The sequence below is a fragment of the Mus caroli genome, chromosome 7, assembly GCF_900094665.2.
Source record: "Mus caroli chromosome 7, CAROLI_EIJ_v1.1, whole genome shotgun sequence".
Taxonomy (NCBI): Eukaryota; Metazoa; Chordata; class Mammalia; order Rodentia; family Muridae; genus Mus; species Mus caroli.
In genome coordinates, this window is record NC_034576.1 from 107787025 (window position 1) to 107797018 (window position 9994).

Genomic DNA, 9994 nt, shown 5'->3' on the forward strand with positions numbered 1-9994 from the left:
TATCCTAAGGCAAGGCAGAATGGTCAAGACCCAGAGAACACCTGGAGCTGGGAGCATGCAAAGCAAAGATCAGATGAGGATGAAAATGAAATATATAATACTGCGGGACTAGTTGACCATGTTAGTTTATATTATATTCTTGGAATTTTATACATAGTCAGGTGGACAGGGCACCTTTGCAAATGGTCATTCAAAAGCAAAGCCCAAAATAGGATCAAAAGGATGTAGAAAAGGGAGTTTGTGGACACTGGAAGGGCTTGAGAATTAGGTAAAGGGAAGAGGAAGGATTAAATATTGATATCCTGTATAAATTAAAAACCATCAAAGGGAACCAGAGAAATACCATCGTGGTTAAAACACTGGCTGAGCAAACCTGACAGCCAGAGTTCAAATTCCCCAGAATCTACATAAATACCAGGTGGGTGTGGTGATCCACCGGGATCTGTCCTTGAAACTCTGTTTTATTGAGAGAACCTGTCTCATTAAATCAGATAGAAGAACAAACAAGTGTGATTCCTTCCATCAGTCTCAGGCCTCCATAAGCACACACACACACACCACTCAAGGGCATACTCACAAATTTCCAGAGCTGGGGGCATTGTTATAAGAGGTGGGAGTAATGACTAGAAAGGAGAAGAGTGACTCCACAAGCTTATAATAGTTCTGCTTCTTGATCTAAGTGCTGCGCTGGGTAAGTTCAATTTGTGAAAATATATCAAGCTATAGATTTCTCTATTACTGTTGTTCCAGTGATAGTGGTAGTTACTATGTTGGATGTATTAGTCAGCTGTCCATCACTGTTCCAAAATGAGATTAATAACATAAAAGAAAAGTTTATCTTAACTCAGAAATTTCTGTCATGCTTGCCTTTGGAACTTGGTGAGGAAGTAGATCATGCCACAGAGTATATGGCAGAGGAGGCTGTTTACCTCATGCCATCCTGGAAGTAAAGGGTAAGATAGAAAAATGTTAGAACCCCAACATTCTCAAGGGCATACCTCATTGGCATGCTACCTGCCCCTTCCTAAAAGTTTTACCATCCCCCAATTGTGCCAGAACTTATTGACCAAGACCTCAGAACATAGCCTGTGGGGTACCTTTAATGGCATAAAGCAGAAGGCTTGTTATTCTGTGATTCCAATAAGATGCAGCAGAAGTGGTTTATTTCTATCCCATGAGTATCTAGGAAACTCAAATGTGGGAGTGACTTGAGCCATCATTAGAATCATCTAAAGGCTTCTTCAGTTGAATGTACAATGCTGGCCTGGAGCAAGTGAAAGGCTGAACTCAGCTCAGACTTCTCGAGTTTCTCACAGTGTGATAGACAGGATCAAAGAGAGCAGGATCCTGAGAGGCAGCAATCACAATATGCATTCCAAGCTACCCAGAAAGTAGCAACATCTTTGATGGTCTAACCTTAGATGTCATACAGCATCACCCTTAGTATGCTCGATTAGCTGATAGTCACAAGTGACAAACATCAAAAAATTTGCAGTCATTTTTTAAAATATCTGAATTACATAATACTAAATATTGGTCCCAGGTGTGTGGCTGAGAGGACAGAAATGGGTGTGGGGGGCGGAGTAAGTGGAGGAAGATAAAGATGCTGATACACTGGGTTGGAGGGGACTGCCGTGGTTTGAATAAGAATGGCCCCCATAGGCTCATATATTTGAATGCTTAGTCTTTGAAATGATTAGAAAGATTGGAAGGTGTGGCCTTGTTGTGTCTCTAGGGGTAGGCCTTGAGGCTTCAAAAGCCTTAGGCTTGCACTCTCTCTTCTGCCCTCGACCCCTGCCTATGGGTAAGGATATAGCTCTCAACAACTACTCCTGCAACATACCTGCCATTACTGGCATTACTGGCACCATGCTCCTGACCATGGACCAAACTTCTAAAACTGTAAAGAAGCCCCCAATTGAATGCTTTTTTGGTGGTGGTGGTGGTGGTGGTGGTGGTGGTGGTGGTGGTGGTGGTGATGGTGGTTAGTTACTTGGTTTGATTTGGTGTTTTAAGACAGGGTTTCTCTCTGTAACAGCCCTAGCTGTCTGGGAATTCACTCTGTAGACCAGGCTGGCCTTGAACTCACAAAAATACACCTGCCTCTGCCTCTGCCTCTGCCTCTGCCTCTGCCTCTGNCCTCTGCCTCTGCCTCTGCCTCTGCCTCTGCCTCTGCCTCTGCCTCTGCCTCTGCCTCTGCCTCTGCCTCTGCCTCTGCCTCTGCCTCTGCCTGTCTCCCAAGTGAGTAAAGGCATTAAACCATACCTGGCAAATCATTTGTAAGAGTTGCCCTAGTGATGGAGTCTCTTCACAGCCTTAGAACGGTGGCTAACACAGTATGACAGTTAAGGTGTCAAAGTGGGATCTAGTATGCAGTTAGTCAGTCCTATGGATGACTAAAGCTCAAGGAAGTTCATGAGAATTACTAGATAGCAAAATAATTCTGTGGGTGACCAAGATCAGCCAGAACATGTGTGGGAGATGGAAATGAAAGAGAGAGATCTAAGATTTCTAGGAAACACTAACCTAGAAGGAATGTGCGAAGACTCTTTTAAGAGAGACTAAGAAATAAACAGAACACCAGGAAATGGTGACATTACAAAAGCTATGGACAAAAACATTTTGGAAACCTTTCCTAGGGATATAGATATTTCTTTCAAGAAATTCCAAAAATGTAAATCTGATACTAACTCATAGATGTACAAAACAGTTTACAGGTTCCCGATTGTCTTTGATTGTCCCCTCTTGTTCTTAAAATTAGGGGTAGGGGACAGGTTAGCAAGATGGTTCAGCAGGTAAAAGCATGAGCCTCACCACTGGAATTTGCTCTCTAGGTGCACCAGCTGACTCCAAAAGTTGTACTCTGACCTCTGACCTCCATAGGAATGACAGCAGGGACATCAGCCTAAGGGGGCAGGGAGGAGGGGGGGATTATAGGAAATACGTTTGTTTTGTTATGAAAAGTTCACAAGAAAACTTGAAAGAGGTTGAGGGTCCACAAAATATGTCCAGTAGCTGGTGGCGTTGGGCATGAGAAATAATAGGAAAGGAACAAAAGTAGCACAGGATGAGCACAGAGCGAAGATTGGGTGATAGGTATGTAGATAAGGATGTGGCTATGGAAAACACCTCTAAGTGAGAGGCACCCCAGTGTCCCTAGAGGCTAGTTTAACACCTGACATGAAGGAGCCGCTTGGCACATAATTGTCAAATAAATAACTAAGACCAAACAGAGAACCTGCATAAAGTGAAACAGAATTCAAACCGACATTTTCCGGCAGGCTTGGGGAAGGTGAAAGAAGACAGTAACAAAACTGAAGCTTCCTTCCCAAGCATCTACCTCCCACCACCTCCGGGGACCTCATTAAAGGTGTTTAGCTGGGCAGGTGTAAACCAGCCTGGGTCCTGGGAGACAGGGCAGGGTGCTGGAGCTACAGTGCCTCCACCCACTCCATCCCTGCTAGCTCTAGTAGTGTTGCTAAGAGCTTCAAAGACAGAAAGACGCAGCTGGAGCCCCAGGGCAGCTTCTTCCAGGAAGCCAGGCACTTTCTCAAGCCATCTCTAATTGGCGAAGTCCTGGATATCCTACAGGCTAGGACCACACTACAGAAACATGAGCCAAGACAGCAAAGTGAAGACAACAGAGTCCACGCCCCCAGCCCCAACCAAAGTCAGGTGAGAGAAGTCTGGTTCTCTGTGTGGGGTCTAATCACCTCCCTCCCTGGGGCTTCCTCCTTCTTGGTGTCCTGGTTATAACCCAAGCACTGAATGTCTGGCGGATAAATGAGAGAAGTCTCTTTTTCCCTACAGGAAGTGGCTGCCAGTCCTAGACCCATCTGGGGATTATTACTACTGGTGGCTGAACACGATGGTCTTCCCAATCATGTATAATCTCATCATCATTGTATGCAGGTTTGGCAGGGTGCTAAATGAGGGTCCTTAAGAGAAGGGCAGGCCTAGAGGGTGAGGCCTAACAGAGAGGTGTCTTCCCTGGAAGGGCTCAGGGTAGAGGACTGAGGGACCTGTCCTGACAAACCAATGACACATAGTTGGTACCTTTAAGCAAATCCCCTCTGCCCCTACCCTGCAGGGCCTGCTTTCCTGACTTGCAACACAGTTACCTGGTGGCCTGGTTTGTGCTGGACTACACGAGTGACCTGCTGTACCTACTAGATATCGGGGTACGCTTCCACACAGGTCAGTGATTCCCAGGGACTAACCTCTCCCCAGGAAAGTGTTAAGAAAGTAGCCACCTCTAGGGCTGCACAGTCACGTGTTTGAGTGCTCACCCAAAAACCTGCCTTCATCTTGCCTTCATGTCTGACCTCGGCATACCCAGCCTGCAGCTGACCTACCCATGGTTGACCCTAGCCTATCTCCCTCTTTGCTCCTAGGATTCCTAGAGCAGGGCATCCTGGTGGTAGACAAAGGCATGATCGCCAGTCGCTACGTTCGCACCTGGAGCTTCCTGTTGGACCTGGCTTCCCTGGTCCCCACAGATGCAGCCTACGTGCAGCTGGGCCCCCACATCCCTACACTCCGGCTAAACCGCTTTCTCCGAGTGCCCCGCCTCTTCGAGGCTTTCGACCGTACAGAGACCCGCACAGCTTACCCAAATGCCTTCCGCATAGCCAAGCTGATGATCTACATTTTTGTCGTCATCCATTGGAACAGCTGCTTATACTTCGCCCTGTCCAGGTACCTGGGCTTCGGACGGGATGCATGGGTATACCCAGACCCCGCGCAGCCTGGCTTTGAGCGCTTGCGGCGCCAGTATCTCTACAGCTTCTACTTCTCCACTCTGATCCTGACCACTGTGGGTGACACACCGCTGCCAGCCCGAGAGGAAGAGTACCTCTTCATGGTGGGTGACTTCCTGCTGGCCGTCATGGGTTTCGCCACCATCATGGGTAGCATGAGCTCTGTCATTTACAACATGAACACGGCAGATGCAGCCTTCTACCCAGACCATGCTCTGGTAAAGAAGTACATGAAGCTACAGCATGTCAACCGAAGGCTGGAGCGGCGTGTTATTGACTGGTGAGAGGGTGGCTATAGACCAGGGGAGGTATGCCTGAGGACCTGAGTGCAGTAACTCTGGTCTTGCTGCCTTCCGGAGGGTGGCATTCGTTCATAGGTCTACTAGATTGAGCTTAGAATATGGTGTCTTCTACTGAGAGAATCTGGAAGGGGAAGAGGGTGGGCAAGAGAGTGACAAAGAGAGGAATTTGCATAAAAGAGTGACAGAGTGACAAGAGAATGAGAGCTGCTTCTGACTGAGAGGATTGGGGAAGCTCTGAAAGGAGTGGGTAGAGGGGAACTATCCGGGCAGGAGATGGCTAACAGATTGATTGTATCATGAGATTGCAAACTATGTTCTGAATAAAGGAAATGTCTTCATGTCAGGAAGCTACCTACCACAAAGCATGTCGAAGAGGGTGGGAGCTTGCTGACTAAAGCAATGCAATGTGGAAGTGGTACAAGACACTGAGGCTGGGGGTAGAGCCTAATGGGAGGCAAAAGAAATGTGTCTATCAAATGGTCAGGGCCTCTACCCCTTGGATGAGGTAGAAAAGATCGTGTCTGTAACAAAGAAAAGGGATCCCATTGCTCTTATGAGAAGCCAGTGTGGCTGGACTCTTGGCTGAGCTGAGTCCTGGTGAGTAGGCAGAGGCAGACACACTGTGTTCCAGTGAGGAAATGGTTCTGCTTTTCTCCCAGGTACCAGCATCTGCAGATCAACAAGAAGATGACCAATGAGGTAGCCATCTTGCAGCACTTGCCTGAGCGGCTGCGGGCAGAAGTCGCTGTGTCCGTACACCTGTCTACCCTGAGCCGAGTACAGATCTTCCAGAACTGTGAAGCCAGCCTGCTGGAAGAGCTGGTGCTGAAGCTCCAGCCCCAGACCTACTCACCAGGCGAATATGTATGCCGCAAAGGGGACATTGGCCGAGAGATGTACATCATCCGCGAGGGCCAGCTGGCTGTGGTGGCAGATGACGGGGTCACACAGTATGCTGTGCTGGGTGCAGGGCTCTACTTTGGGGAGATCAGCATCATCAACATCAAAGGTGAGTCTCCAAAGGAAACTGCTAGGGACAGGGCAGCAGAACCCTGGGACAAGATGGCACTTTGGGGCATGTAGATTTAGGAGATCTGGCCCTTGTCTGAGTTGCTACAGGGCTCAGGAGAGAAGCAAGATGTGGGTTATCTGTTGCCTGGGAAGCAGTTGAGCTAAGGTCAGTGGGTAGGATGGATCCTTAAGAAAGCAGAGCTTTCATGTTCCACAGTCACTAGCGGAAGTGCCAGCAGACCAGCTAAACATTACTGCACCAGCCATGTTGTTATATAACTAACTACCCATGGATCATCTAGCAAGGAAGGTTACTGATAAGCACAGAGCTTGGTCACTAGCACTTTACTAGATGAAAAAAAAACAAGTCAGGAAAAGTGGCTCAGAAGCACCAATGTGGAGGTTATATCCTAGTTCAGGAGTGAAATGCGACCTTCCTGTCTTCTACCAACTGCTCTCCACCCACCCACCCCCTCATGTGTCTGCCCTTGGACCACAGGGAACATGTCTGGAAACCGACGAACAGCTAACATCAAGAGCCTGGGCTATTCAGACCTCTTCTGCCTCAGCAAGGAGGATCTGCGGGAGGTGCTGAGTGAGTACCCACAGGCCCAGGCGGTCATGGAGGAGAAGGGCCGTGAAATCTTGCTCAAAATGAATAAATTGGATGTGAATGCTGAGGCAGCTGAGATCGCCCTCCAGGAGGCCACAGAGTCTCGGCTGAAAGGCCTCGACCAGCAGCTTGATGATCTACAGACCAAGTTTGCCCGCCTCCTGGCTGAGCTGGAGTCCAGTGCACTGAAGATAGCTTACCGCATTGAAAGGCTGGAGTGGCAGACTCGAGAGTGGCCGATGCCAGAGGACATGGGTGAGGCTGATGATGAGGCTGAGCCTGGAGAAGGAACGTCCAAGGATGGAGAGGAAAAGGCTGGCCAGGAGGGACCCTCAGGCCTAGAATGACCCCATTCTCACCCTAGGACTCCCAGCTCAATTAATTCCAGAGTGGTAGGAAAGTCTGCCTGCAGGAATTGTCATCCTATTTGCTAGGTCACAGAAACTTAGGTAAATTGGCCTAGAGATGCCTAGCTATGGATGTGGGTCATAGCATACATGTCCCGTACTCACCAGCAGCACGCACACACGTACACCCTCAGGCTCAGGCTCAAGCTCAGGCTCAAGACTGAGTTCCACATAAAATGTTCCTGTCTTCTGCTCCCAGTGCATCCTCATAAACATAACTATGACTTATGCTCACCCTCTGATCACAGAGAACAAGTTAGTGCACTGGGACTGCTGGGGTAACCTTTGTACATTTAAAGGAGGTCACTGGTATAGGACAAAGACAGTGTTGAAGCTACAGGGAAAGAAGGCAGATACAATTTCTAAACTACTAGATCACCACTTCAGCTGCTCCCAGGCATGGCCAGACTTCAGGTCTGAGCTGGGCCAGGTAGTATTTTAAAATGAATGTGATGTGTAGCTTAGTGTTCAACTAGATAATACGCATCATTATTGGGAGAGATTAAGAGAGTTATTACCCTTTAAAACATTTTAAAATGTGTAATTATTTTGTGACTTATTAATAAAATGTAAGGTTCATCATGTTGGCACTGGGTTTATCTTGTTCATCTCTATATTGCCAGGGCCCAAGCTGCCTGGTACATAGTTGGTGCACACATACACATTTGGTGAGGAGAGCTGGAACATAGAATGCTGAAAGAAGATAGGAGCCACTTCCTCAAGAGCCTCTTCTACCATCTCTGCCCTCAAATCACAATGAACTAGGATGGGAGAGGGGTACAATGTGAATGGCTTCATCATGTACCTCATGGACTCAGGGAGGTGAAGTAAGCTTATTGTCAGTACAGTGTGACAGACACCCTTGACCCCTTTGGGGCTCTGCTAGAGTGGGTGAGTCCTGCCACTCCATAGAATCCTCCTCTGCAGCAGCACAGGTACACTGTACTGGGCCAGCTCCAGCTGCCTGAATGCAGGGATATAAGTTTCAAGGCCAGATGTGCATCTTCTTCTGCCTCTGTTCTTTGAGGATGAGAGGTGCAATGTCACCGTATGGGTCCTTCAGTGGTGGAGCAGTGCCCATCACGGTGTGCAAGACAAGTGCTTTCACAGTTTGAAACTGTGCTCGGTAGCGAGGCGAGAACACAATCTCAAGATTCTGTAATAACAAAAATAAAAGTCAATTCTTTTAGTCTAACCTCCCCTACCCCCCTACCCCTACCCCCCCCCCCAGTGTGTAACAAGCACCAAGAGAGGTACTTCAGTATATGGCCAGAAATGTAATTGAAATAGTCATTCGGGGTACTGAATGCTTCATCCTTCCCATCCATCATAGGAAATAACTGAAATGTTTGCACTGCCTGAATGTGAAGCTATTTGAATAGCAGGGTCTGAACCAGGAATCATCAGAAACCTCTGCCCCATTTTGATTACATAAGCTAGGTCTCTTAGGACTTCACCAGCTATTCACTTAGAGGCAAATGTTTCCATCCATCTACACAAGCTTAGAGGTGAATGAACAGAAACTTCTGGACCTCAGGGTGGAATATTCCTTAAGTCTGATTAAAGGAACAGGAATCTTGAAGATTCTGTTAGTTTTTTTTTTTTTTTTCTTGCTGTACCATCTTACCGCAAACTCCACAGCCTAAAACAGCACCCACTAATTACCTCACAGTTGTGTGACTCAGATCCAGGCTCTTCTCAGAGCCTGCTAAGACTGAGTTCAGATGTCAACTGGGCTGGGCTCTTAGCTGGAGGCTTCAGGGAAGAATCTGCTTCCAGATTCAGTCAGGCTATTGGCAGAGTTTGCCAGTCTTGACTATGGGACTCAGATCTTTGTTTATCTGATGCAGTCACTTTTAAGCCCACACCACCCCCACCCGCTGCTTTCCCCAAGCATTCAATTTCCAGGACCAGGCAAAGGAAATGCTCTTCTTCATAGGACCCCATCATATTAGGCTAGGTCAACCTGAATCACGTGAAATAACTTCTCTGTTTGGCTTTAATTACATCTGCAAAGCTCCCTTTGCCATAATCAGAAGGCAATAGTAATAAGCAAACTTCTGCCCACTCTAATCTCCTGGGAGGAGGCAACCTAGATCCCACTTTCACAGAAGGCATGGGACTGAAAGAACTCAGAGTTGAGTGTTTGTGGAAACTAGAGGTTGACCACAGTGTCACGAAGCACTGGAGTCTCCGAGTGTACCCTGTGACGGTGTGTAAGCCTGCACGAGGCACGTCCCAGCTGGCTCTGTCAGAACACCATAGACTCTGCCCTGAGTCGGGGAAGAGAAAAACAGACAGAAAGCCATAAAATACAACGGAGACAAAATCCCCTGTAAGTTGGATGGTTAGAAACGTTAATGAAATTGGCAAAACTCAAGATATGTACAGTATTTCTCATGTCATTAAGGAGGCATTCATGACTGCTGTACACATAATATATTTTTGGTTCTCATAATGATGTTAGGAAGTTTATGCTCATCTTCTCCAGAGCAGGAAACTGCAGCCCATAGAGCAACTGAAAATAGATTTGATTTGTTGAGAAGTTACTTTACGCCAGGGTCTGGACCACATGTATTGTCTCAATTCATCATTACAGCCATATGGGAAGGATATATCGGTACTATCTCCATGTTGAAGTGCAGAAAATGAAGCTATGGGATTAAATAACAAACCCCAAATCACGGGGCTCCTAAGTCACATCGAAGGAAACCTAACTCACATGAATAAAAATGAAACCTACATCTAATTATTTTTATATTTATTTACGTATTCATTCATTCAGTTATAATACCAGATTTGGGGCTAAAGCAATTCAAGCTCCTTCCTTCACAGAGAGCAATGTGACGCTTTTGATCAATCACTGTGGTAACCAGGGGAGACCAAGTCATTCCAGCTAAG

At 47.2% G+C, this 9994-nt stretch overlaps 1 protein-coding gene across 1 annotated transcript; it reads left to right on the forward strand.

The window, feature by feature from the left end:
* Positions 1-3489: 3489 nt before the first annotated feature.
* On the forward strand, positions 3490-7671 carry Cnga4 (cyclic nucleotide gated channel alpha 4). The gene is made up of 6 exons (XM_021168786.1): positions 3490-3675; positions 3811-3912; positions 4091-4197; positions 4395-5040; positions 5722-6071; positions 6573-7671. The coding sequence occupies exons 1-6, from the start codon at positions 3614-3616 to the stop codon at positions 7031-7033; spliced, it is 1728 nt and encodes a 575-aa protein (XP_021024445.1). The 5' UTR covers positions 3490-3613; the 3' UTR covers positions 7034-7671.
* Positions 7672-9994: the final 2323 nt, after the last annotated feature.

What these genes read in the sequence shown, in the direction of transcription:
- Cnga4 (XM_021168786.1), top strand. Translation starts at nt 3,614, where the DNA reads ATGAGCCAAGACAGCAAAGTGAAGACAACAGAGTCCACGCCCCCAGCC. An exon ending in CGGGGTACGCTTCCACACAG is followed by an intron (nt 4,198 to 4,394) that starts GTCAGTGATTCC and finishes CTTTGCTCCTAG; the next exon opens with GATTCCTAGAGCAGGGCATC. An exon ending in CAGCATCATCAACATCAAAG is followed by an intron (nt 6,072 to 6,572) that starts GTGAGTCTCCAA and finishes CTTGGACCACAG; the next exon opens with GGAACATGTCTGGAAACCGA.